General features: G+C 48.2%; 2 protein-coding genes across 3 annotated transcripts in view; one reads left to right on the top strand and one right to left on the bottom strand.

The window, feature by feature from the left end:
• The first annotated feature begins 554 nt into the window (after window positions 1–554).
• Window positions 555–7,908, top strand: LOC132464703 (purine nucleoside phosphorylase-like). 2 transcript variants are annotated; one of them, XR_009527331.1, is made up of 7 exons: window positions 555–768; window positions 2,069–2,232; window positions 2,782–2,885; window positions 4,126–4,301; window positions 4,699–4,889; window positions 6,376–7,395; window positions 7,554–7,908. XR_009527331.1 is itself a non-coding variant. In XM_060061228.1 (6 exons), exons 1-6 carry the CDS (start codon window positions 734–736, stop codon window positions 6,591–6,593), a joined length of 888 nt encoding a protein of 295 aa, XP_059917211.1. In that variant the 5' UTR covers window positions 555–733; the 3' UTR covers window positions 6,594–7,908. The 2 variants fall into 2 exon arrangements, 1 of the variants encoding a protein (XP_059917211.1); XM_060061228.1 differs by having other exon boundaries at window positions 6,376–7,908.
• Window positions 7,909–8,937: 1,029 nt separating this feature from the next.
• The window catches only part of vwf (von Willebrand factor), a 113,834-nt gene continuing 95,133 nt past the window's right edge, over window positions 8,938–27,638 (bottom strand). The window contains exons 22-54 of the mRNA XM_060061220.1: window positions 27,633–27,638; window positions 27,336–27,482; window positions 26,993–27,133; window positions 26,510–26,608; window positions 25,991–26,147; window positions 25,298–25,465; window positions 24,863–24,998; window positions 24,167–24,476; window positions 22,909–24,064; window positions 22,454–22,558; window positions 22,014–22,163; window positions 19,736–19,870; window positions 19,293–19,460; window positions 18,982–19,028; window positions 18,429–18,606; window positions 17,641–17,882; window positions 16,503–16,692; window positions 15,525–15,866; window positions 14,978–15,216; window positions 14,714–14,816; window positions 14,418–14,489; window positions 13,837–13,941; window positions 12,988–13,190; window positions 12,632–12,781; window positions 11,891–12,007; window positions 11,625–11,805; window positions 11,262–11,302; window positions 10,934–11,050; window positions 10,360–10,458; window positions 9,831–9,959; window positions 9,715–9,754; window positions 9,507–9,604; window positions 8,938–9,222 (exon numbers count right to left, since the gene is read on the bottom strand). The exon at window positions 27,633–27,638 is cut by the window's right edge and continues 129 nt beyond it. Coding sequence (XP_059917203.1) covers window positions 9,037–9,222; window positions 9,507–9,604; window positions 9,715–9,754; window positions 9,831–9,959; window positions 10,360–10,458; window positions 10,934–11,050; window positions 11,262–11,302; window positions 11,625–11,805; window positions 11,891–12,007; window positions 12,632–12,781; window positions 12,988–13,190; window positions 13,837–13,941; window positions 14,418–14,489; window positions 14,714–14,816; window positions 14,978–15,216; window positions 15,525–15,866; window positions 16,503–16,692; window positions 17,641–17,882; window positions 18,429–18,606; window positions 18,982–19,028; window positions 19,293–19,460; window positions 19,736–19,870; window positions 22,014–22,163; window positions 22,454–22,558; window positions 22,909–24,064; window positions 24,167–24,476; window positions 24,863–24,998; window positions 25,298–25,465; window positions 25,991–26,147; window positions 26,510–26,608; window positions 26,993–27,133; window positions 27,336–27,482; window positions 27,633–27,638 — 5,757 coding nt within the window. The 3' untranslated portion in view covers window positions 8,938–9,036. The remainder of the gene's footprint in view (window positions 9,223–9,506; window positions 9,605–9,714; window positions 9,755–9,830; window positions 9,960–10,359; window positions 10,459–10,933; window positions 11,051–11,261; window positions 11,303–11,624; window positions 11,806–11,890; window positions 12,008–12,631; window positions 12,782–12,987; window positions 13,191–13,836; window positions 13,942–14,417; window positions 14,490–14,713; window positions 14,817–14,977; window positions 15,217–15,524; window positions 15,867–16,502; window positions 16,693–17,640; window positions 17,883–18,428; window positions 18,607–18,981; window positions 19,029–19,292; window positions 19,461–19,735; window positions 19,871–22,013; window positions 22,164–22,453; window positions 22,559–22,908; window positions 24,065–24,166; window positions 24,477–24,862; window positions 24,999–25,297; window positions 25,466–25,990; window positions 26,148–26,509; window positions 26,609–26,992; window positions 27,134–27,335; window positions 27,483–27,632) is intronic.

The following is a 27,638-nucleotide window of genomic DNA, read 5'->3' as shown; positions in this document are numbered from 1 at the left end:
AATGAAAAAATCTAAAAATATAACACAGCATAAGGACATATAGGCAAGGTTGTCCTGAGCATTATAGGCTAACAACATGCAACAGGTTCTTACAGCAACGTTGCATATAGGCAATAGGCATTAAAGGGTTATTTCACCAACATTATTGCTGCTCTCAGAATTTATAATAATAATCACTGATTAATTATCAAACCATTCCACTTCTCAAACCTGTCAATTTGGTTTGTTTACCGTGGCAACAGTTACCAGCGCTTCCCAATAAACCGGCTTCTCATTGGTCGTGGCTTTGACACCAGACATAAAACCTTTCCTCTTGGCGCAATTAGCGCTTAATCTCAAGAAATATAGGGGTAGCCTAAAAGTCTTCATTGCAATTATCCATCTATCAGCCTTATTTGCATGGGAAACAAACATTTACACTGCAAAAGCAGTAAATATTTGCAAAACAAATACAATGTTAAAACACATAAAACGTAGAGCTGTCGTTCCTGGTGTCAACCGAGCAGCGCTCGAGGCAGCAGGTTGCTCATTCTGTTCCACATGATATGGTCCGAGCGAGCGTTTCCAAGCGACGACTCCGCCCCCTGTCTGTCATCCCAGCCCACTCGACTTTACTTATAGCGTGATCCCCTCGGAGTCTCTATACCAGCCCACTGCCTAGAAAACTATATCCGTCAACCCATCGCTCCTGCAGCCCATCCGTAAAACTATCACATCACATTGATCATCAGCCATGGCAACCACGGCACTCGCGGCCCATCGGTGCAGGTGAGATGCAATGGTAGTCAATAGCAATGGGCTGCATGGAGACATTGGAGAGGAATAATCCTCTTCTTGCTTACATTTTGCTGCCCAAGTGTCCACTTAAACGCTGAGCTCCAATCATGTTCACAGCATAAGGACCCGACTAATAGGTGCAGAACTCGTCCAAATAGGCAAAGTTTTATTTGATAGCCTAAAAGAAGACCATGATATTATTCGATGCATATGCACTGCTTTATTTTAGGCTCTGCCCTTACATTCGTGTCTGTTCGTTAACATAACAAGATAATAGCTGTGCAACGATTATGCACTGTCCACTGAGCAATACGCGAATGTTAATGGTGTAATATTTTTGCTTTACACTATAACTCAATATCCCATTATAGGCTACGTTGTCATTCAACCCACGCGAGAATGTGGTCTTGGTTTAAAGAGACACTGCCGATTTCCCTGCGCGCCGAGTTCCCTGCACTCATTTGTATTTGAGGGCGCAGCTCTATCCTTCCAACCGAATCATTTTAATTTCATGCAGCCCCTTCCACACCAACCAATGCAATGCAGAAATTGGGTCCCTTTAGGTCGTCTGGACTGAGCAGAGTGCGAAATGCCTGTTGCATTCATTCGAGGGGCTATACGGCAGCACCACGGACAGCTCCGCCGCCAGCCCATAAAGTAAATCAGGGAGGGGTTAAAACAAGTTGTAGGCCTAAAGTGAGTTTTGCAATGCTACAGCTGCATAACATATCTATTGTTTATCCGTGTAATTGCCATATGTTGACAGAGTTAAAACCAGGTCTCTTAAAAAACCATGTGCTATTGGTATATGCTACCAATTGCATCAGGGCTGCATTTTTAATCCATTGACAAAAAGGTAAAGGTATAACCGAAATGTTGTACACAAAACCCTCTTTGGCAAATTTATCCCCTTTGTTATTTCAAATATTTCCAGTTGAACATATTTGATTGACAAGTTTAACTGTAAGGGACATATAAATAAAATACAATTGCAATATAATTTATTAATATTATTATCTAAATTACAATCAATGGTGTGCCGGATTAGCCGTAGAACTCACAACTGAGCTGTGTCACAAATTACAGTGAAACCTTCAAAATCACAGACATGCACACTAGGACAAACCCATCCCATATCCACAAAGGCCTTTCATTTGATGCTGGAGGCTATATATATATATATATATATATATATATATATATATATATATATATCTTTGATCAATATTTACATCAATGTAGTGTAACTATAGTAGGTATTCCTTGTTTTCCGTGTCTTACCTCCACACAGTTACGAGGACTATGAGGTTACGGCCGACTGGTTGCGCTCCCAGACAGAGCAGCGTCCTAAAGTGGCCATCATCTGTGGCTCTGGGCTGGGCGGACTGGCAGCGCTGCTGGACAACAGGGTCGTCTTCCCCTACAAAGACATCCCCAACTTCCCCCAAACCACCGGTGAGAGCTCTTTGTGTGTGTGTGTGTGTGTGTGTGTGTGTGTGTGTGTGTGTGTGTGTGTGTGTGTGTGTGTGTGCATGTGTGTGTGTGTGTGTGCATGTGTGTCTGTGTGTGTGTTTGTTTGTGGAAACACGTGTAAGCACATGCGTGTGCTTACATATGCGTTTGTGTAATAGCCGGTGAGTCATGTTTGGGATCATTGCGTTTATAAATCACTTATTATGTAATATGTTGCTGAATTTCCTCACAGCACAAGCTGGACTTTTACATTGGCTATATGTAACATTGCACGTGTGTGTGTGTGTGTGTGTGTGTGTGTGTGTGTGTGTGTGTGTGTGTGTGTGTGTGTGTGTGTGTGTGTGTGTGTGCGTCATCTCTAATGCATCTTGTTCATTGTGTTTGCGTGTTTTCATGTATGCATGGGTGTTGTGTGTGTGTGTGTGTGTGTGTGTGTGTGTGTGTGTGTGTGTGTGTGTGTGTGTGTGTGTGTGTGTGTGTGTGTGTGTGTGTGTGTGTGTGTGTCTGTGTTGTGAGTGTATGTGTTACCAGTGGTGGGCCATCAGGGACAACTGGTGTTTGGGACACTGGAGGGCCACCAGTGTGTCTGCATGCAGGGGCGCTTCCACACCTATGAAGGCTATGATGTATACCAGGTGAGTTAGGCTCAGCTTCCACACCTATGAAGGCTATGACGTGTACAAGGTGAGTTAGGCTCAGCTTCCACGCCTATAAAGGCTATGACGTATACAAGGTGAGTTAGGCTCAGCTTCCACACCTATGAAGGCTATGACGTATACAAAGTGAGTTAGGCTCAGCTTCCACACCTATAAAGGCTATGACGTATACAAGGTGAGTTAGGCTCAGCTTCCACACCTATGAAGGCTATGACGTATACAAGGTGAGTTAGGCTCAGCTTCCACGCCTATGAAGGCTATGACGTATACAAGGTGAGTTAGGCTCAGCTTCCACGCCTATGAAGGCTATGACGTATACAAGGTGAGTTAGGCTCAGCTTCCACACCTATGAAGGCTATGACGTATACAAGGTGAGTTAGGCTCAGCTTCCACACCTATGAAGGCTATGACGTATACAAGGTGAGTTAGGCTCAGCTTCCACGCCTATGAAGGCTAGTACCTATACGAGGGTTATTGAAGCTCATTAGCCTAATGTAGTCTGCAATAAATAAAATGTTCCGTTTTTATTGATGAACGTATTCATCTCTTTACTATAGCAAACACCTGTTCCTCACTGCTTTGGTTCACTTATCATGTGGGACGACAGATCTCTGTTGGAACTATTTAATTCTCGTGCTCACCAGAGTTTGACGTACTTCGACCCTGTGTGTTCCATTGTATACAATGTTTAAACCATTCCGCTTTTGTAAGCTATGAAGTTGTGCCTGAAAAGATTAAATATTGACACAATGAATTTGTTATTGTCCTTTGCATCACCCTTCTATTACATTTGAAATTGATTTGAATGTTAAAATTAACTTAACTCATCGTACTCCTAATTTATGTTTGGACAAGGGAGGCACAGTTATAAATAGCCTCTCTGTGTGTTCACGCATGTGCATGCTTCTGTACTCACTCATTTTACATATTTTAACGATTTACTATCTTATTCACTTATCTTGTAGTGTAGCTGTGACCTTGAGGTGTATGGCTGTTGAGGAACCAAGCCTAAGAATGTTACTCTTGTGTACTTGTACAATAAGTGTATAATATGTGTGTGTGTGTGTGTGTGTGTGTGTGTGTGTGTGTGTGTGTGTGTGTGTGTGTGTGTGTGTGTGTGTGTGTGTGTGTGTGTGTGTGTGTGTGCGTGTGTGTGTGTGTGTGTGTGTGTGTGTGTGTGTGTGCCTGCCTGCCTGCCTGTGTGTGTGCGTGCCTCCAGGTGACGTACCCCGTGCGTGTGTTCTCCCTGCTGGGCGTTAGGACGCTGGTGGTGACCAACGCGGCCGGGGGCCTCAACAGCAGCTTCAGCGTGGGCGACATCATGCTGATCAAGGACCACATCAACATGCCGGGCCTGGTGGGGAACAACCCACTGTGTGGCCCCAACGACGACAGGTGCTGCCGGCTAGGGGAAGTGTGGTTTAGAATGCATCGTACTTCATATACTCGCCAATAAGACATATTTGAAGTAAAGTACATTCAGAATTGTCTCTCAATGCATAGCGGTCGTTGATATTGAAAAGTAATATGATTGCAATGTTATAATTATGATGTTCGTGTGATTCAATCTCTCACAAAATATGATGTCTGCGTGTAGGTCCCAACGCCTGAATTCTTTCATGCGGGCGGTGTGTAGGTGTGGTTGTGTAGGTTGTCTGCATGTATTAGTTCCACCATACAGTCATTGTGGCCGAGATCTCCCTCATCCCTAACTTCTCTAACTCTGCAGGGTCACGAGCATTAGCCAATCACGAGACGTGGTTCAGTCATCAAGCGGTCTCCCTGTCCCCAGGTTTGGTGTGCGCTTCCCTTGTATGTCCGACGCTTACGACCGTGACCTGCTGGCCTTGGCCCAGCAGACGGCCGAGGGGCAGGGCATCGGGGCCTTCGTGCATCAGGGGGTCTACTGCATGGTGGGCGGCCCCACCTTCGAGAGCATCGCCGAGGGGAGGGCTCTGCGGACCCTGGGAGCCGACGCAGTGGGTGAGTGGCAGCTGGTCCTCAGCAGGTCAATGGCTGTGGGGATGTACGTGAACAACACTGATGGGGAGTGTTGGTGGAGGTTAGCTGGTTAAGGCATCTCACCTGGCCCGAGTCAGTGGTTTTTAAAACCGGTTTAGGTATGCAGATATGAGGTAATAATACATGTACAATTATACAAATATAAATTACACATATATGTGTTGTGATGGCTGGTTTAACCTGTTTTATTTGAACAGCCTCACACAAGTTCCACTTTTTATCAGTCGATGTGACGTATCTTCTGCTGTGCAGAGGATTTCAATTACAATTTTATCGTTTAAATTTGAACGTCTTGTTTCCAACTCGGCTATATCATAAAACCCACAACACATATACACACACACATCTCCTATCACGGCATCACTCTTAGGTATGGTCTACACTGCAGTTACTCAATGTAGTACAGCAGCTCTGATGTGCATAGTAATTACAATAGATGCTGATGTTGTAACATAATTCACACATTCATACCAACAGGCCACATATGTCCTTGGCGACTAGAGAGGCTTCTTTCCCATCCTAGGGAGGCGTCCGGCCCATGCAAGAAGCCAATTCTAGAGATACGAGCGGCCCATTCATGAACCAATTCTAGAGATACGAGCGGCCCATTCATGTACCAATTCGAGAGATACGAGCGGCCCAGGTGTTCGAGAGACCCGGAAGCTCATGGCCACAAAAACAAGTGTAATTCCCGCACATAGCCACAAACCAAGTTGCAATGCCAACACATAGCCACAAGAGAGCAGCATAGAGACACACACACGGGTATCCAGGAGGCGGGAGTTCAGCAGCATGCTTAGCCAATCAGAGCACATCACTGAGTCCACGCCTGCCCAGTAGATAAGTCACAACACATAGCCCAGGGGGCCAGAACGCTCCAGGTACCGCATCCTTCAGAATGCCCTACTAAGTGTATCTCCAAATGTGTCTATACAATTCCCCTCCTTTTGCTTCATAGAGACTAGTCCAAAACAAAAAAGAGTTAAAGCGATCCTGACTCAGCAGATTTTTTCCAAAAGAACACGACAATGTCAACACAGGTGTTGCTTATAACATTATTGGTCAATTTAGACATTAGAACAATTATGTTTCTGCTCCTGTATGTATCAGGGCATTGGGAGTCAACTTCACTAGCGTAGCCCACGACCTGTGCCCTGACACATCTAAAGAGCAGACTATATAAGTGTTATGTGAAGGTATGTCATGCCAGGCGCCATCTAGTGGGACATAACAGAACAACAGAGGCAGAGTGCTTCTAAACACGGCCTGAACACCATAGCGTTCAACACGGCGTGATGTCAACTTAACATTCCTTACACAAAGCCAAAAAACACAAACCAGAAATTACAACGAAATAAATGAAAACCAACGTTTATGTACCCAACGTCTATTATCCAAGTCGTTGAGTGATTCCTCACGTTGATATGTGTTGTGCGTGTGTCAACAGGAATGAGCACAGCGCTGGAGGTGGTGGTGGCCCGCCACTGTGGCCTGCGTGTCCTGGGCTTCTCGCTCATCACCAACAAGGTGGTGACCGACTACGACAGCACGCTGAAGGCCAACCACGCCGAGGTGCTTGACACCACCCTCATGCGCACCCAGGACCTCCAAGGACTTGTCCGAGGAATCCTAGCCCAGATGCCTGTGGACCCTGAGGACCTGTGACCTTGAGACGCAGCGGTCAAGTCGGCGGGAAAAGGCTAGAATGCTTAACGTTCACGTTGACCCCGGGTCGAGTGAATGCACCTTAACCCTTGACCCCAGTTTGGATTCAGCCGGCAGACTGGTTAGTTTAGGTTTTAGTTTTGGTTCAGGTGTTATCAAGGATGTTGGTTTTAGGGTTTGATAATCACTTCTACTGAGGAAAATGCTTTTAAGTGGAGGGTAAATGTGTAATAATGGGGTATGTACTAATAATGTAGCACCGTCGATATTGTACTAACAATTTTCATAAGCAGTCCGAACAAGTGAAGCAGAAAACAAACGTAGTTACTTTAACTGATAATCAAAGAATAATCAGGGAATCTATTAATATAAAATAATATATAAATATATATATATATTTATCAAAGTTATATTCATCTAAGAGTTATCTTTTCGGATAAATGACCTATGAAGCTGTTTCTGTTTAATAATGTCCACTGATTTATAAGCTCCGGTGAGTTGCAGCAGCTTCTGTATTGGATGTGGAGGCTTCCCAGTCCTCAGGGCATTTCCATGGGGAAGGAAGATGAGGGGACACCCCAAACACTGTCTTGTTGAAAGGATTATCAGAAGCTCCATTTGATGGATCATTCATTGTGCCTAAAAATAGCTGCACAGTTGGCACGATCACACAATTTAGAATGCATAGACTGAAGTCTTATATGAATCTGCTATGGCAGGGATTTTGTTATTTGACGTTTGCAAAACTGTTATTGGAGCCAGAATCATCGTACCTGATGAGGCGTTTTGAATCTTTCCAGGTGTGGTGTTGCGCTCACCGGCCAGGTCCTCTCTGTCAGACATCTAATGTCAGACAGACATCTAATATACTGAAGAGACCTAGACACCAGGGTGAGGAAGTAACCTCTCAGGCACTTTGCACCAGGCTTAAAGATGGATGCTCACACAAACCCTCAACAGATATTTGACACTCGGTAACTGAATAGCACATATCACATACATTTACATGTAGGATAATGCTTTACCTCCCTCAGGTTTAGACCAATGGTATCCTCATGAAGAAATAACAGCGGTACCACACAGATAATGCTCACTCAGGAAAAGCTATTTTACTCTTTGTTTTACATTTACTTATTTGATTATGAGGAAATTACAGATTCTGAATCCTTAAAAATGTTTTGATTAAAAGGGATGTGTAATATTAGCATTGAACAAGATGCACTACTAGAAGAGAATCTCTTTTTCTCTATCTAATCTATCTTCAAAATGTATTTTACGTAGAAAATATAACAATAAAAAAAGGGAGAAAAAGGAACCCTCATGTTTGTTCAATTATTGTGTGCAATTGCTGTAGGTGTGTCTATGTGTGTGTGTGTGTGTGTGTGTGTGTGTGTGTGTGTGTGTGTGGTGGGCACACAATTAAGTATATTGTCTCCATGTGATCAAATAGATTCAATTCGTTTTGCTAAAAAAAAAAAAAGTGTCACTTTCTCTTGCTGCAGTAATGAAGGGAAATATGCACGAAGAAAATGATAAAAAAAAAAACGAAAAAGGGGTACTTTAAAAGGACAGACCCCCATCCTCCTCGCTGCCACACGAACCCACTCAACGAGCCGACGCTCTCTTCAGGACCATGGAGGCACCGTCTTCCCTCCCCCCCTGTATTCACCCTGCACACACACAACCCTCCCGTTCCTCTGAGTCGTTGTCTCCCTCCCTCACAGGTTCACCATTTGGTCACGACACGTGGATTGTGTCTCAGGTAGAAACCACTCAATCCCAGTTTACATTCAATGACAGCCGTAGATCTCACTCCGTGTTGATGCATATCACCGTGTCAGATACGCGTGAATATATGTTGAAAGTATATTGTAGCACAGTAGAAACGTTTGGAAAGACTAACCATTCTTTTTTTTAATGCTATTGCTGGCATCATGAATCATCAGTCAATATTTTTTACCCCCATGTGAGAACCTAGATAGATAAAACATGCTTAAAGGCTGATTATATTTAGTTTACAGTGGATGGTAAATGGAGTGCATTTATACAGCACCTTTCTTACCAGTGGTCACACAAAGCGCTTTACATTATTGCCTCACATTCTCTAATTTATACACACAATCACACACGGACAGCAGTGTCAGCCATGCAAGGCCACATCCAGCTCGTCGGAGGCAGTTACAGTAAGGTGTCTTGCTCAGGGAAACCTCAACACTCAGCTAGAAGGAGCCGGGGATTGAACTAGCCACCTTCCGGTTGCCAGTCAACCCCTCCACCTCCTGGGTCACTGCCAGAGGTGTGCAAAGAAATCCTTGAAAAAGAACAACGATACGCCTACAATACAGAGGTTTATACTGGGTGTTTATTACATGATACAAACTCGGTACACGGATAACAAATGCAGATGAAATCAAATAAATCTCTCTGTTGGGGTTCATCCCGTCTAGGTGCAGTGTTTAGACACGCAGTCGCACTCGGTCACCGACTGCACTGTGTGGAGGCTCTGGGTGCCGTTGCCACAGAGGACGGGGACGCTGAGCGCCTCGGTCTTCTGGGGGGAGCAGCACACACACTCCTGCTGCAGCACGGCCGCCTCAAGGGAGTACGAGGTCCTGCTGTGACACTTCCCCTGAAACACAACAGCAGCGCCCTTGAAGAACAATGCAGTACAAACGGATGTCTTTGTGTGTGTCTGTGTGTGTGTGTGAGTGTATGTGTGTGGAAGTGTGTGTGTGTGTGGAAGTGAGTGAGAGAGTGAGTGAGTGGGTGAGAGAAAGAGAAAGATTGTCCCGGTTTTTATGTGTGTACGCCTCGAGTGATTGATTTAGGGAGAGAGGGAGAGATAGTTGAGGTTGAGGAGTGTACAGGTTGTCTGTACTTTGTGAGTCTGTGATGTGTGTATGTTTCTCTTACCTCACAATAGTTCAACTCTATCCTTTGCTCTGACTTGCAGTCCCCGATCGTGATGTAGCCGAGTGTTCCCTTTGTCTTTCTGCATTCCGGCTCCGTACCTTTTTTTACCAAAAAAGAATGAACATGAATGTGTTTAAGTCGGCCTGTTAAATCAGCAAAGGATTCACACCTTCAACCTGCGTGCATGGACTGGGTATGTTCTACTCACACATCTCACAGCAGCTGGTCCCGATGAGACTGACCTTCCCCTGAGGAGAACAGAAACAACAATCAAACCGTGCTCCTGACCTGCTCGGTGTGAACACAGGGTGTGTCGTGACTTACCCCCGCGTCCAGGCAGCCTTGCTGGTTAAACGGAGGGCAGGTGGTCATTCTATTCTGCATGACCAGGTTTCCTTTTGCGTTGATCCCACAGGTGTATAAGTTGCAGCCTTCTTCGCGTGTTGAGTTTATCTAGAGACAGAGCATAAGATCTGTCATGTTTGTGTGTGACGATTTGAGAGAGAGAGAGGCAGCTGAATGTTTGCTTACGTTTGTGCGTGCGTGTGTGTGTAAATGGTAAGCGCTGTACAAAGCTGCCTAACAATCACCCATTCATGCACACATTCACACACCAACGGCGGTGTCAACCATGCAAGGCCACAGCCCGCTCGTTTGGGAGCAGTCAGGGTGAGGTCTCTTGCACTGGGACGCCACGAGACTCAGCTAGGAGTGGCCGGGGATCGAACCAGCAACCTTCTGGTTACCAGCCAACCTGCTCCACCTCCTGAGCCACATGCCGCCCATGCCGATGGGCGGCATGTGTACAGATACAGATTAAGAACTAGCATTGTTTTGGATAGTGGACGCCGACCTGCAGACTGACGATGCGTCCGTCTGGCTGGGTCAGAACGCACGCCGTGGGAATACAGCGGGCACAACAGGCCCCTGGCTCCGCCTCCTTCGTGTAACCCTGGAAACAGCAGAGCACACAGAAGTCAAAAGTGATCACTTCCTCTGTGTTTGGATAATGACGTAGGAATCAAGAGCGGCAGCAGAGGAACTTACTGTGCTGGAAACACCTGGATTCATTCACAGAAATGCAATCAAGCCACACATCATGTTCTGCAGCTCAGTACAATGCAGAGGGTTAAGAGGAAATCACACAAGAAGATGGTTGTTAGGAATAGTATGAGGATTATGGCGGTAAGAGATTGATGATGATGATGATGATGATGATGATGATGATGATGATGACGATGACGATGATGGTGATTATGATGATGACTATGATGATAATGATGTTGATGATGACGACGACGACGACGATGATGATGATGGTGATGATGATGATGACTATGATGATGATGATGAAGTCGTCAATGTTGATATTGTCGATGATGATAAGGATGATGATGAAGATGATGATGAGGATGACAAAGACGTACCTCAGGGCAGGTGGAACAGTGGGTTTTTCTGCAGGATAGTCTGTATTTCTTCACAGGCCCGTTCTCCATGAAGCACTCACAGTTTGTACACGCGTCCACCATCATCCTTTCCCCTGCCTGCTCACACCACCACAAAGCATCTATATTTAACTCTTATTCAACCAGGTTGGTCTCGTTGAGATTAAACACCTGTCTGGTAATCTGTTACATCTTTCTATCCATCTATCTATTCAACTAACTATCTATCTATCTATCTTTATATTTAGCCATCTTTCCTGCCATCCATCCATCTATGGTGAACAGAAAGAGGCTGTGCAGCATAACTTACTCCTATCACAGTTTGGTTGAGGACACATGCGTCTATGGGATCTGTAGAATGAAGATGCAGAGACAAGAGTACACATAATTGTATTGTAACAGTCATTTCAACAACAAGCTTTGCAGTAATTGGATAACATAACCTCCGACGCTAGACCTGGTGTGAGAGGCCCTCTGGTGGCCATGTGAGCCACTGCGTTTTTGGTCTTACAAATCTATAACTATATGTGCGTATCTATGAGCTTGTGTTCGTGGTAAAACAAGTGTGTCTGTGTGAGTATGCGTTTCGTGTGCCTGTGTGTGTGAGTGCTTGTGCACAGTGTGCGTGACTGCATGCGTGCGTGTGTGTGTGTCTGTGAGTTTGTGTGTGTACCACAGCGGCAGCGGGGACAGCAGTCCAATGTGTCACAGCTGAGCGACGTTCCCAGGGGGCAGGCGGGAGTTTCCATTCTGGAGCAACTGACGTTGGAGGAGGTGATGAACACCTCGTCGCTCATCTTCAAACACGAGAGGAGGACACACTTATCTTCTGGAGACCTCCACACCTCCCCCACCTGGAGACGGAGAGAACAGCATCATCGATTAGGTGACCTCATTTGGTGCCACGCTATAATAGATTCCTATGTTAGACCGTTATACCTGTCTGAGTCGTCTCCCTATCAAGGAGTCTCCTCGCCTCCTTCCCTCCCACACCACACAGCTGGTCTTCCTGCATCGGCCACAGCACTCCCCCTCCGAGGGCACGTAGGACAAGCCCTGCGGAAAGCCTGCTTAGCCACATGTAGCGCTAATACACATGATACCCGGTGTGTAGCGCTAATACACATGATACCCGGTGTGTAGCGCTAATACACATGATACCCGGTGTGTAGCGCTAATACACATGATACCCGGTGTGTAGCGCTAATACACATGATACCCGGTGTGTAGCGCTAATACACATGATACCCGGTGTGTAGCGCTAATACACATGATACCCGGTGTGTAGCGCTAATACACATGATACACGGTGTGTAGCACTAATACACATGATACACGGTGTGTAGCGCTAATACACATGATACACGGTGTGTAGCGCTAATACACATGATACACAGTTTGTGTGTGTGTGTGTGTGTGTGTGTGTGTGTGTGTGTGTGTGTGTGTGTGTGTGTGTGTGTGTGTGTGTGTGTGTGTGTGTGTGTGTGTGTGTGTGTGTGTGTGTGTGTGTGTGTGTGTGTGTGTGTGTAGCTCCACTGTGGACCATACCTTGTGAGATATGATATGTGTGTGGTATTGACAGTACAACAATATGTCTCATTAACACAAAGCATGTAGAATGTTGCATTACCATGTGTGTGTGCGTGTGCGTGTGCGTGTGCGTGTGTGTGTGTTCCTTACTGATGCACAGTCCTGGTCACAGACTGGCGGGACACACTGGGCGATGTGCAGCGACGTGTGCTGGTCCTGGAGCTGTGAGCAGCTGCACTTCTGACATCCGTCTTCCCATTGGTTCCCCACGGGGTAAACCACTCCCCCGACAACACACACCTGGACATGGAGAGATATTGATTGACACACAGACAGACACACAGACAGACACACATACACACACAGACTAACACACAGACAAAAACAGACACACAGACACACACAGACCAACAGACACACACAGGCGGACAGACAGACACACACACACACACACACACACACACACACAGGCACACACACACACACACACAGTCACACAGACACACCTTGTCTGGCAGGCAGGTGGTCTCTGTGCAGCCGCAGTCGTTGGTGGAGGAGGATGTGCTGAAGCCCGGGGGACAGGTGTGTGTGGTGTTGAGGCAGTCACACACACACTCAGCCACATCACAGCACAGGGTCTTCCTGACCGCGGGCCGGCGGTGGGCGGGACAGGAGATGGGCTCTTGTGGAGGACACTCCTTTTTGCAATCTGAGAAATGAGCAAGTGATGCACAATGTAACTTCAGGGTGTCCATGAAAACCAAACCCCCCTGTTGGAGCAAATCCCACCCACGATCACATTTAAATAAAGTGTTCTTGCCACTCCCTTATTTGAGGGGCTGTAGCCAGATCGTCCGACCCACGTTACCTGGTAACCAAAAAAATGTACAGTGACAGGTAACTCCCACATGCAGAAGCATGTGTTTAACCCATAGAGGGCAATGTGAGTCCATATTTGCTTTGGACATGGAATGAGACATGGAATGAGACATGGAATGAGACATGGAATGAGACATGGAATGAGACATGGAATGTGCTGTGAACTGCCACAAGTAGAAGCGCTCACTTCTCTGAACAACTTAAAGGTCTTTTACAAACGGCCCTGTTTATTTTTTTGTTTTTTTTCTATGTTTATTCTATTTGTTACTATTTGTGCTGCCTTGCTTGAAAGAAGAGATGTTGTATCTCAATGGGATCGTCTTGGCTAAATAAAGGATAATTAAACATTTCAATAATTGTTATCCTGCGATTTTAAGACATTGTCAGTCCATAAGACGGAACCCACTATGTCACTGTTCATCTCAAACAAGCGGATTTAGTTGTGAGAGAGGGAAAGGGAAGGCGACAGGACTGACCGCACGCGTGCACAGGCTGGCACTCCCCGGGGTTCTTCAGGACCAGCTGCTGTCCGTCCATGCAGCGGGGAACCTCAGGCAGAACACAGCTCACCAGATCACACACTGCAGGGGGGCGACAGCGTCACACAGATCTGCGTCTTAGCCACTAAGTCAGTCTGGGCAAGGCACCGTGCAACTGAACAGTGAAATGTTTTTACAGAAGAAAAAGTTATAAAATGGCTTACAACACATTGAATGAGTATGGAATTATTAATTTAAGTCTTAAATATTTGTTAAGAACATTTGAATAAACACTGTCGATAGGTGGAAAGCACAACAGAGGTGACTTCTAAATGCCTGAATGCTAAATAAAGAATTATATAAATAAAAATAAATAAATAGCCATTATGAATGATGGATCATTGATCAATGAAATAATTGATCATAGTGGATGCAGAAGTGTAGATCACAAATAATATACATTTACAGTTGTGTTTTGTGTTTGTGTATTTTTACACGACTTAGTACTCACACACACACGGTAATACAACATCCTTCATGCTTTGTGCTAATGAGACATATTGTTGTACTGCACATACCACACTCGTACTCAGGACAGCACTGAGAGCCTCGCCTTGTCTGCAGGATCTCACAAGGTCCGCACTGTGGAGCTACACACACACACGCACACACACACACACACACACACACACACACACACACACACACATTCACACACACACACACACACACACACAGACACACACATTCACACACACACACGCAAACACACATACACACACACATACACACACATGCACCGAATAATGTTTCTCAGTAGATAATATAGGGTTGTAAATCATCATTCATTTGGTGGCAGAATGGGGGCGCTTGCCTTTGGCATCATGGCAGGGTTGCGCAGTGCAGTTGATGTGTTGTTGGTCCAAACACATGCAGATAGAGCACGGGTTCTCCTCTGGTACCCAGCTCTGCATATACTGGATTGAGAATGACAATGTTTTTAATGTTATATATACTGCAATGGTCTGAAACGACCACTAGATGGCAGTCAGATGTCACTTTCACCTCTACTGCGCCGTCTGAAGTCGGTTTGCGCTGAGGCTAAAGACACAGCTTCACACCACCACACGTATCTCACCCCATGTGTGTGTCCACGCTGGTCCACGCACTGGCTGCATGCGTCGGGGGGCACACACCGCCCACGGTGCACCACCGTACCACCGGGACAGAAGCACCCTTCGGCCGGCGTCTCCGCACACAGCGACTCGTTACCCGCAGGAGCTGCTCTGTTGCCCGGCAACGCTAGTACGCTGCCACAGTCCTCCACACAGCCCGTCCGACAGGCGTCGTACTCCATGGAGCCGGAGCACTGCATGGCTGTGACCGACAGAGCAGGTCAGAGGGAGGGGCTTCTGATGAAGTAACCAACGCATGAAGTAGGCTTCTAGCACACACACGCATGCATGCATGCACACACACTAATGGATGCACACACACGTGGACACGTGTGCACACAAAGTGAAAGACAGACAGACAGACAGACAGACAGACAGACAGACAGACAGACAGACAGACAGACAGACAGACAGACAGACAGACAGACAGACAGACAGACAAAGAGGCTGATAGAAAGAGAGACAGATAAAGAGACTGATAGACAGAGAGACAGACATGCATGCACTTACGGCACAGATGCGGGCTTCTCCAGTCCACGCACACCCCTCTCTGCCTGCAGAGCAGCGCGTAGGTGGAGATGAACTCACACACGTCCGAGGCCATGCACGCCTGCTCCTCGCATTTGGCGAGGAAGAGGGAGACGGGCACATGGGCGTGGCACGGCTCAAAGACGTCAGAGCGCAGGGCCTGGCAGCCCAGCGGGGCCCCGGACTCGCACACCGCGCTGGCCATGGGCACACACAGGCCGGAGGCCTGCGGGACGGTCCAGTTGGAGATGAAGGCCCGCGGCTCGGAGGTGAGGCTACCGTCACGCAGCGTGAGCTGGTTGAGGCTGTCGTCCCCACACACACCTGAGAGGGAGAAAGAGAGAGACAGAGAGAGACAGGGAGAGAGGGAGAGAGGGAGACAGAGAGAGACAGGGAGAGAGGGAGACAGGGAGAGAGGGAGACAGAGAGAGACAGGGAGAGAGGGAGCCAGAGAGGGAGAGAGAGAGACAGGGAGAGACAGAGAGGGAGGGAGCCAGAGAGGGAGAGAGAGAGACAGGGAGAGACAGAGAGGGAGACAGAGAGGGAGACAGAGAGAAACAGGGAGAGAGGGAGACAGAGAGAGACAGGGAGAGACAGGGAGGGAGGGAGCCAGAGAGGGAGACAGAGAGAGACAGAGAGGGAGACAGGGAGACAGAGAGAGACAGAGAGAGACAGGGAGAGAGGGAGACAGAGAGAGACAGGGAGAGAGGGATACAGAGAGGGAGGCAGAGAGAGACAGGGAGAGAGGGATACAGAGAGGGAGGCAGAGAGAGACAGGGAGAGCATAACAGAGAGAGCGCGAGAGAGAATAAGCGAGAGAACAAGCAAGAGAGAGAGAGAAGAGAAACACTTAAACAAGAAAGAGGGGAACAACCAGTTCCGTATTCCTGCATCAATCTCTGCACGCCGTCCCAGTGCATTGGTAGCTTGGCGCAGACAGGAGGAGTGAGTGCGGTGTACCACAGAGCCCTGCGGTGCGGCTGCCCGCCGAGGAGCCCAGCAGGGTGAGGGTGAACTCGTTCTTCTGCGGCGTGAACAGCAGCAGGTAGCCGTGGTCCGAGCGCACCACCAGGGAGAGCCCCGAGTGGCCGTTCACCTGCAGCCCCCCGGACCGCCAGGGCAGGGACAGCTCCTCCCCGTCCAGCACCGCCTGGGGGGGGCAGACATTCAGCACGGCCCGCGGTCAGAGGGGTGACACGCACACACTCGCACGCCGGTCGTGAGATCGTCGTTTGACGCGTGTCGTCACGGAGACGCCCTAAACACATGACGTTTCGATGGATTCTTCCGGCGCATGCACTGAATGGTCCGAGTTCCACGTCCTGTCGTCGTGGAGACAGCTGAATTACCGTACACGTTAAGCTTGTTGGGCATTTACACGCATCACTTCCTCCCCACACCTCCGGTGGATACGAGGTTATATTGGTGACCCATCAGTATGTACATAACCCTACAAGGGGTAGGACCATAACTCTTATTGATCCTCACCAAACCAAGCAGTGGATGCTACCATACTCTAAACACTAAGCGTAAGGGTCTATATACACACAGAAACATGTCAACACACTCTTAACACTAAGCCTAAGGGTCTATATACTCCAGACACATGTTAACACTCTAAACACAGTGTATTTAGAGCAGGGGTTCTCAAAGTTTTGACAGCTGAGGGCCATTTTAGGAACCCAAAATTTGACTGAGGGCCGGCAAAGGAAAAAGAAATTGGCGTGAAATGCCGTCAGCATCCCAGTGGTGAAAAAAAACAGTGCACCGTGGACCTCTGGGAGTGAGGTCAAGTGAGGTCTAAATCACGAAACTGAGGTTCATCCTTTCAAAGTAATGTACAGTCGGATTAAAACTAACAAATTTAAAAGGATTTAATTGAAAGTTAGAGAGTCGACTTTTCTTTTTATATTTATTTACTTCTGTTTAAATGAATTAATAAATATTTTTATTCTTTTTATAACTTACATCTGTATGTCATTGTGGGCCGCCAGGAATGTTTCTGTGGGCCGCCATTGGCCCGCGGGCCGCACTTTGAGAACCAATGATGTAGAGTCTATATACACACAGACATGGACACCCCCCTGAAGCAGCCTACCGTCAAGTCGTCCTTCAGAACCAGCTTGGACGTCCCGTGGATCACCTCCATGGCCTTGACGCAGAGCGGGTAGTGGCTCCCAGAGTCGGGACAGGGGCCGCTGAGGAGCCTGACCTCCGACCCCGGGCTGAGGCCCTTGGCGATGGTCAACAGCGTGTAGTAGCAGCTGCCCTCGCCCCCCAGCCTCAGAGCCACGCTGTCGAACCTCATCACGTGACTGGTGGAGCTCCCGATGCACGTACCTGTCACACACACAGGAGGGCACACACACCTTGAACCCAGGATTGATCTCAATCTGTCAGGGACACCTGATCTGAGATCTAAGCGTGGTGGGACAGCAGGTCGCCCTGTTGCCTTGCAGCTCTGTAGCGCTGCGATTCAATCTGGTCCCGTCTGCAGGGAATATGCATGACCCCTGCATATTACTTTATATTAATGAAATCAAGACACAACATGCGCCACCCACATCTAGTCCATGATGAATGGGTGCAGGATCTATAACGTAATATTGATAAAGAATAATGAGTAGCACAGCACTCCAATTTGACTGTTTAATATGGCCACGTGTGTAGCAATACTAACTTAGCGATACGAAGTTACTGGTGGTTTGGTAGATCGGGGCCATTAAGGTCTGGACCCAGATACATTCAGCCACTAGTCTCTCCTGCCAGCAGTGTTGTTGTGCTGTTCTGATGAATAGGCGATCCTGAGTCCTCCCAGACCTGCCTCCCTCTCCCACTGACCAAGGTAGTTCTCAAAGTACCAAAAGGCGGTTTTACTGCGCTCACATTGGCACTCCCAGTGGCAGCCGCAGGTCTCCTGCACCCTGACGGGAGGCATGTTGTTCCTGCAGGCGGGCGGCTCCAGCCGGTCACAGCTGACCTTGTGGCTCTGCATGATCACCTGTCTGTCTGCGGAGCAGCGCATGGTGTGGCAGCCCTCGGCCAGCAGCCAGGACTCGCCCGGCTGACGCACACCGACACACACAGACACACGCAGACACACACAGACACACGCAGTCAACAACGGTGGAGTACCCACCAGGAAAGGAAGGGCCATATTGTCTTAAAATAGAGAGGATTACCCATCGGAATGCCCAGTATTGCAGTCTTTATTGAATGAAGTAAGTAAAGTACAATTTTAAATAATAATGATAATACGGTTTAGGTTTAAAATGAGGTTTAAATTGGTACTAAAAAGGAAAAAAAACATGTTTGATAGTTTTGGGGTATTTTGAACTAAAAGCTAATGCATGTTTCAATATTGCCCAGCTCTAGCAGTAATATGGTGTTTTTCCTCTTTTTACCTGTATTCAAAAAGGGGTTTCAAAGCCAGGCATACCTCTCTTTGTTTTCCATTATCATCCACACACACCCTCGGAGGACCAGCTGAAAGTCAACATACATTACGGCTGTTAGTACCAATCTGTTCGTTTCCAGTGCGAGTGTCTGTGTTTGTTATTGAGTTTGTATTTGTGTGTGTATGTTTATTTGTATGTGTATGTGTAGTTGAATGTGTATGTGTAGTTGAATGTGTGTGTGTGTGTGTGTGTGTGTGTGTGTGTGTGTGTGTGTGTGTGTGTGTGTGTGTGTGTGTGTGTGTGTGTGTGTGTGTGTGTGTGTGTGTGTGTGTGTGTGTGGTGCTCTCCTCACCTCTGCAGATCCTCTCCGGGTATTGGTGGTCCAGCGTCAGCAGCATCAGCAGTTGATCCATGCTGTTCAGGTGCAGCGTGTTGTCTTGGTAACCATGGTCACCAGCGAGCGCACTGAGCTCCGCCCGATCGTAGTCAGTGCCCACCCCGATGGGGAACACGGAGACGCCTGGACACAAGAGGTCAGTCACCCTGGACCTCAGACCACAACTCAAGTGCCATTTAAATCTGCCATTTCATCTCTAGACGAAATTCTTGAAAGCCTTAACATTAGGTGTAGATGAGCTTTAGTCATCTCTGGTTGGGGGAGGCGTGGTCTCGAACCGGGATCAATTTGGACCCACACCAGCAATGAAGCAACGATAACATCCAAAAACACACGCATATACACATAGACATAACAAGTCAAGTCAGCTCCATATGCTGCACGTTCTCAGGCCTTACCTGCGACCAGCGCCTCATTGGCGGCCTTTTGGACATTATCTGATGACCTGTCTGTCACCAGCATTACCACCGCCTTGGGCACCCCTGCTCTCCCACCACTGAGGGCTGTTTGGATGGCAAACTGCAGCGCAGAGCCTGGACAGAGCACCAGAAAGAAGATGTCAGAACATATTCCCCGCCTGGCTGTGGAACAATGACCAGACCTGATGGGCTGCATGTTTGGTTCATTCAACACTTTTTAGATGTGTGCATATGTGTCTGTGTGTGTGTGTGTGTGTGTGTGTGTGTGTGTGTGTGTGTGTGTGTGTGTGTGTGTGTGTGTGTGTGTGTGTGTGTGTGTGTGTGTGTGTGTGTTGTCGTGGCAATTTCTCTATCAGACAGATGAGATATTTAGATGCAAAAAGCACACAATACTTGCAGGCAATTGGTGGTCATATATATTTGTAATAAAAGTACGAACAAAGATACATCACAACATGTATCAACAAACAACAAAACAGGCATACAATATAATAATCTGAACCTCAGATGGGAATTCGCCCTGCGTCTCACTTCATTCTCTAAAGGTTCGCAAGAAGAAGTCCACTGAGTGGCTAAAGTCAGGATTCTTATACACTCAGATCCAGTGATGGGTCCGTCAGGGCCAGCAGGGCCTTCTCTGCTGGCCCTGTCAAAATCTAAATAATATATATATACTATTCTTTTCAAAATTACATTAATTTGTGTCTGAACGCATCTTAATTCCATATTTTTTCAGTACTTGCAACATAATTTCAGAAAGAAAACTGTTATCGTTTGGAGAGAAGACAGATTTAATTTCAAGAGGAAGACCTACACCAAAGCCTGATGGGCTGACCCAGGCCGGTAAAGGTTCTGTGCGGCACTTTACAGAGTGCAACTACAGCCGCTATGACTGGCTAACGGTTAGCACCGTTCCGTTTGCTGTTCAACATCAGCAAGGGGACATGGAACAGCGCCGGATTTAGCAGTCTAAACAGCTTGTCCAAGGCAACTTTAAAACATTAGGCCATGGGTGATGGGTGAGTTTTACTTTGCACTGTGTAAGAGCGATAATGTTGTTGTGCTACTTTAGTTCATAACCCATTTTTCTTATGGTTTGAAACATAAATTTATTGCTGGAATTTGGGCAGTAGGCTTAATGGTAATGCTTTGCGTGGATGCCGCTTAATAAGCATATTCAATTAACCCGTTCACTACTACTCCTGTGGACTTAATATTCTGGCTGGAATAGCTGTTGTAAAATATGTGGCATGAAGGCCTACTTGTATGTTTCATTTTTAATGAACTGGCGTTGCACTTGTATTATTGTCGCTATAGGCTACTTCATTGAATCCGTTGAAGTTGCGAAAGCATCCGGTGAAAATAACAATAACTGTGAACACTTGTTTTTGTGTCGTGTGTGTGATGGTGCAATCTGGTTGCGGAGTGACACAAGGAAAGATCTGATGGTGATGCTTGCATTACTCTAGCTCTGCGGCAATGCAAAGTGGTGTGCGTGTGCGCTGGTGTTGTTGCTGAAGATCAACTGTGTTGTTGTGGATGTCATGCAGTAGCGCATATTGTGGCTGTGTTGGCTGTGTCGGCACCTAATGTGAAATTTGTGTGCATGTCTGAGTGTTTGGGGGTCGGCCGTTGGTGGAGTTCGTTACTGAAGGCCCCGACTTAAACCTCACGGTACGCTACTGCTTGGATCGGATCCTTGAGGGCAGCTGTCCCCCAATAAACCCAAAGCCTTTGTTAACCAGATGTTGATCTATTGATTGAAGTTCCTTAAGAGGTCATAAAAGGTGGTTGGGCCGTTCCTTATCACACTTTGCTTCTCTGCGCTCCCCAGGGGGTCAAGGAAAACAGGTCAAAATCAAACTACAGACAACACGGGAACGGAATGGGAAACCAAATTACATCACATGAAACACTAAGATTTAGATCTTAGACGACCCTGCAGAATAGCAGGGTGGCAAAGACCATACAAGGAAGACTGTAAAAAACCTACGTTTATAAAGAAAACGTGGATTTTTCATCACAGTGTGTGTGTTTGTGTGTGTGTGTGTGACTGTGTGTGTGTGCATTCGTACTGTATGCGTGGGAGTGTGGTTGTGTGTGTGTGTGTGTGTGTGTGTGTGTGTGTGTGTGTGTGTGTGTGTGTGTGTGTGTGTGTGTGTGTGTGTGTGCGTGCGTGCGTGTGTGTTTATGGGTGCGTCTGGCGTGGATGTTTGTGTGTGCGTGCGTGTGTGTGTGTGTGTGTGTCTGGTGTTACCCAATGCAGGGGCAGTAACGGTCCTGCTGTGTATGTCCTCTATCAGGTTGAGCAGATTAGATGTGCTCTGCACGTCCTCCCATGTGACCTCTGCAGTGGGGGAGGGGGCGGAGCCATACTGGACCACGCCCACCTGGGTCATGTTGGGGCCTTGGGGGAGAGCAATGGAGAGGCAGGGATACGGTGTTTAATCATTACATCAATGACTCACTTTGAATATCATTATTATATTTATCGAAGTAGTATTTATTATGCATTGTCTGATTCGTGCAATTGATGAACATTGAACCATAGACAACCAAAGAAATGAAGAGGCAGGGATACAGGTTATGAATATGCGTCGTCTTGTCATACACCAGCACATGTGATCATGGCGTGGATGGAGGTTGAAATGAAGACAAGAGAGCGAAGAGGAGGCAGAAAGCAGCAGTGTGTCCCACCGATTTCAGCTTGCTTGACGAAGGCTTTGACGAAGGTCTTCATGTCCTCAAACTTTTCACCAGCCCTCAGCAGGAACAGCAGGTCCAGAGGCGTCTGACAGGGGGCTGTTCAGAACACACACACACAGCGCCGATGTATCACACAACACTGTCACACCTTGGTGAGTGTGTGTGTGTGTATGTGTGTGTGTGCATGCATGCCTATAAGGGTGAATCAAGTTTGCAAGTGTGTGTGTGTGTGTGTGTGTCTGTGTGAGCAAGAGCTGGCTTTTGTGTGTTAGTGTACATGTGTGCATGTGCATGTGTTTTTGTGTGCATGCGTGTGTGTGTGTGTGTGTGTGTGCACTGGCTTTTGTGTGCATGTGTATGTGTATGTTTGTGCGTGTGTGCGTGCGCTGGCTTTTGTGTGCATGTGTATGTGTGTGTGCATGTGTGTGTGTGTGTGTGTGTGTTACCTGAGGGCAGGGGGTTGAGGGGGGGAAGCGTGGGGAAGTAGGGTGTGAGGCTCTGCCGCGTGATGTTGATGACCATGTTGACCACATCGGGCACCGACGGGTGCCCCCAGTGCGGCACGCTCAGGGGGCTGGGGGGCGTGCTGAACGGCAGCAGGACGTCCTCGTCTATCTGGGTGCCCACCCTGATGGGGTAGACGTGGGTGGTGCTGCCCCTCGGGGGGGGCTTCACCTCATCCGTGGGGGCGCTCTCCGTGATCAGGAAGACCAGCTGGGGGACGGGGGGCCCCGGGGCGGTGGGTCGCTGCCAGCTGGTTTCCTGATAGGTGGTGCTGATGGCGGCCCCCGTGTTGGTCTGGGCGCCCCCCCTCCAGCGGATCTCCCTCAGGCGCTGGCGCCACAGGATGCCGCTCTGCCACAGCTCCCAGCGCCGGATCTCCACGGTGACGGTCAGCGAGTACTGGACGACGGTGACGCGGATGTGCCTGTGCTCCCGGCTCATCTTCGAGACCACCTGCTCGATGAAGAGCAGCGAGCGGTTGAAGTTGTCCACCCCCACCGACTCCGAGCCCTCCACCAAGAACGTGACGTCCACGGGGGCGGAGGGGGTCGCCGTGGTGACGGGGGACCGGCCGGAGGCCGAGGACGGGGCCGGGGTGACGGGCGGTAGGATCGCGCCCTGCTTGGGTACCACGCGGGTCGGCTGGAGGGTGGAGGTGCTGGCGGTGGCGGGGGTAGGGGTGGTGGTGGGGGCCCTGGTGGTCCGAGGCTTGGGTACTTCGGGTTCCATGCCGAGGGTGCAGAGGTGGTCCTTGAGCTCGAGGAGCTGGTCAGTGAGCTCGGCGGGGCTGCTCAGCACGTAGGCGCGGTTGTCCTTGTTGGCGGCGGTGATCTCGTTGATCTGGCTCATGCTGACCCCGGGGCCGAGGGCCACCGTCAGCGTGGTGATGCTCTTCTTGCGCAGCATCTTGACGGTGGTGCGCAGGTGGCGGGGGTTGGCGCTGGCCGTCAGGATGATGGCCACGCGGCCGGCGTGCTCGCGCTTGTTCTTGTCGTAGATGTTGATGGCGAGGTACTTGATGGCCTCGTCCAGGAAGGCGGCGCTTCCGCCCGTGTAGCGCAGCTCACGCACGTTCTTCTTGAACAGCCACTTCTGGACCTACGAGTTCGATGAAATACAATAGAATTTCGACTGTACCAATGATGCTCAGCATGCTGCACACCGTGTGACTGCAAGCGGCCCCTCCAGCAGCCAACTCACCTGCAGCTCGTTCGTTTTGACCCCAGAGTGGTAGAGGAGCACGGTGGCGCGCGTGTGCGCAGAGCCCATCCTGAAGGGGTCCACCACGCGCACGATGAAGTCCTTCACTTTCTGGAAGTCGGCCTCGCTCAGCGCCGTGGAGCCGTCCAATAGGAAGGCCAGGTCCATGGCGCGGTCGCACCCGCCGGCGGGCACCATGGTGGAGAAGGGCAGCACGGTGGAGGTGGCGAAGCCGGGGCCGGGCGTCGTGGTGGGGAGCGTGTCCACAGCGGTGCAGTCCTCACAGCTCAGTCTGTTGTTCTCACAGTGACTGCAGAGGAACACCAACAAGGCGTCATGACCATGCAACACTGCAGCAAACATCGGAAAGCCTGAAGACCGGCGACGGAAATCCATACAATAGTAAATCGATGCGGTGTGCATTGTGGTTCTGTAGATATTGCGATTGGATATCACAATTATTTTTGTGAGATTTTTACAAAATACATGCACCAGGCTTTCAAACTCAGAAAATGTAAATTTCAAATAATTTCAGTGAACAGTCAAAAATAGGAAACATAGACACTTTTACCCTTAAATCCCTTTGACTAACATTTCATTGACGTTTCCATTTAGAAAAAGTTTTCAGTTTAAGCTCCACAGTCTTGTGGAAGCAGTGAACCCGTCCCTCGGTGCAGGCAAAAGGAGGCGTCTCACCATATCTTGCAGTGCTTTGGATCGTCATGGTTGAGGATGACCTTGACCCCGTGAGAGATTCTCTGACCCTCGTGGAGGCACACCTGGCACTGGGAGGGCTCCACACAGCGCAGGGTCACCTCGTCCAGCAGCTGGCCTAGGAGGGGAGTACACATCGGCTGCCTTAGTGACCGTGAGTGCGTCAGATGATTGGAACTGGGACAGCCAGTGTGTGGCGTGAGTTCTGCCGCATAATGGCTGCCGAGCATCACCCAGGTGGCTTACACACACTGGCAGTAGAAGAGGTGTCACATGGACCTCCTACGCACTATAACGCGCTTTGTAAATGCAATTCATTATGATTAAAGTATTATTATTAGAATACAAATAATGAGAAAAAGGGAAAAACAGGCATGGCAGGTATGTTCTCGTCTGGCCTGAGGGTGTCTTGAATACCTGGGGGACAGTTGGCATGGCAACCCTCCACACAGGTGAGAGGGCAGTGGAGGGGCTCTGGGTGCTGACAGGTGAGTGGACAGGCGGAGCCACAGCTGTTGTACCTCCACTGGCACAGCTCCTCCCCCGCTGCCGGGATGCTGGGGTTGAGCTCGTCACAACTCATCGCTGAATATCAAAAACACACACACACACACACACACACACACACACACACACACACACACACACACACACACACACACACACACACACACACACACACACACACACACACACACACACACACACACACACACACACCCTGTTCATACTTGATTGAGAGGAAGAGAGCAGGTATTTTGCTAGCGGGCCCACACATCCTGGACAAGGGCTGAGGCCAGTTCAACCATTCGAAACGTCCTCTGGTTGGAATGGAACACATAACAGATGTTCTGCTGCTTGTGCCTGATCATTAACAGTGAGTTTCCCTGCACCTTGTAGGTTTCCCACGCGGTGGTATGACAACCAATTATAGAAAAACAGTTATCACAGTTATGTGACAGATTCTGAAGTAGACATACAGGTACGGTAAGTACAGGTAAGTTATATGTATAAACTCAATGTGGCTAAACCAGATATTACAGATTCAAAAACTTAAAAAAGTAATAGGCTAGAGGGGGGGGGGGGACGGGGGGGACGACGACGACTCACGACAAAGGCCATTGTGCCTCCAGCTGACGGACACGCCCTTCTCAGAGCACGCCTGAGCGTAGGCCGCTATAACATCACAGAAACACGCGCAGTCACCCACGGACGGACACGAGCACGCCGCCTCCACGCACATCTCAATGTACGGCTCTGCCTCCACCTGCATCAGACAACAGGGACAAGTACACCGTCACCGATGGTGCAAGTGTCCACGGAACCTCTGAGACAAGAAGTCATGTGGACAGATGTGTGGAATTTGAATGTCTGAAACGTTTCCCCTTTTCCACCATAGCACTTGATTTCATGCATTTGATGTGGATGTTGTTTGTCTGTAGATGTTAAAATGTTATAATGTTAAACTGTAATGTATTATCATGCTCATGTTCATTATCATGTCCATGCGCATCATGTTGTGAAATGTCATGTTGCTTTTCTTGGCTAGTTCCCCCTTGAAAAGTAAATGTTTAATCTCCACGAGGCTGGCCTAGATATGCTAACATGAAAATAAGGACAAATCCATACTTGGCTGTTGCACTGCTGGAAGTGGGAGCCAGTGAGCACACCGCAGGCCTGCTCCACAGTGATCAGCCTGGCCACACTGTCACTGCAGGGGGCGGGCGGCTACAGCGTAGACAGGCAGACAGACAGACAGACAGACAGTCAGGGGGATGGACACATTTAGACAAAACAGTGTACTGAGAAAGAAAGAACTTTTTTTTTATTTATTAATGAGGAAACAAAGAAACAAAGGTAGCATAGCAATACTAATTCAACAAAGACAGAAGCTAGTATAGTATGAACATATCATGCACACATACTACTCAGTTGTAGGTAAATACACAAAAGCTAAGTTAGTATGAACACATCATGCACACATACTACTCAGTTGTAGGTAAATACACAAAAGCTAAGTTAGTATGAACACATCATGCACACATTCCGCTAACACTTATAATGCCGTACTAATATACACATTAAGCACTTAATGAATGCAACGCTACCTACCTCAGTGACATCAGCACAACTTGGCTTGACTTTCCAGGAGTTACCAAAGTGGGCAAACCCAACTTCCAGCTGGTTGTTGCTGCTCACCAAGTCGTTGTTAACGTTGCCGTCAAAGTTACCGCAGAGCCCACACACTTGACCCTGCAAACCATGGCAATCATCATCAAATGCATGCTCAAACTTACTTTACACAAATGAAGCATGTTTAAATGATTGATGTTTTAAGGGATCCACAGTTATGCGAAACGCATACGCTTTTTGTCAGACCATTGAGGCTAGACCTGCGCTTTATAGAAGAGGAAAGGCTACGAATCAAATTGTAATAAACAGTGAGAATCGTTACCCTGTATTGGGCAGAGATGTGGACCAGGAGATGGGTGCCTTGGTCCCAGCTGATGGAGATGTGTTTACCGAGGAGAAGGATGTAGAACTGACCGGAATGTACAATCTCCACCTCTGAGCCCTGCAGCACGGGCCTCCTCATCTTCACCTGTGGACGACCCGGCACGTGTCGTATTATGACTCACCCCCAGAAACAAGTCGTGCTCAAAATGTTCCTTGGAAACAAAAAGGTTTTTTTGACCAATGCTTCGTTACTTACTAATGATTTTGCGACAATAAAAACGGAGTGTACTGTCACCTGTCC

This window comes from Gadus macrocephalus, chromosome 9, assembly GCF_031168955.1.
Source record: "Gadus macrocephalus chromosome 9, ASM3116895v1".
In the NCBI taxonomy this organism is placed as follows: domain Eukaryota; kingdom Metazoa; phylum Chordata; class Actinopteri; order Gadiformes; family Gadidae; genus Gadus; species Gadus macrocephalus.
Note: the sequence above shows the minus strand (reverse complement) of the source record. Positions and strands in the feature narration are given on the sequence as shown.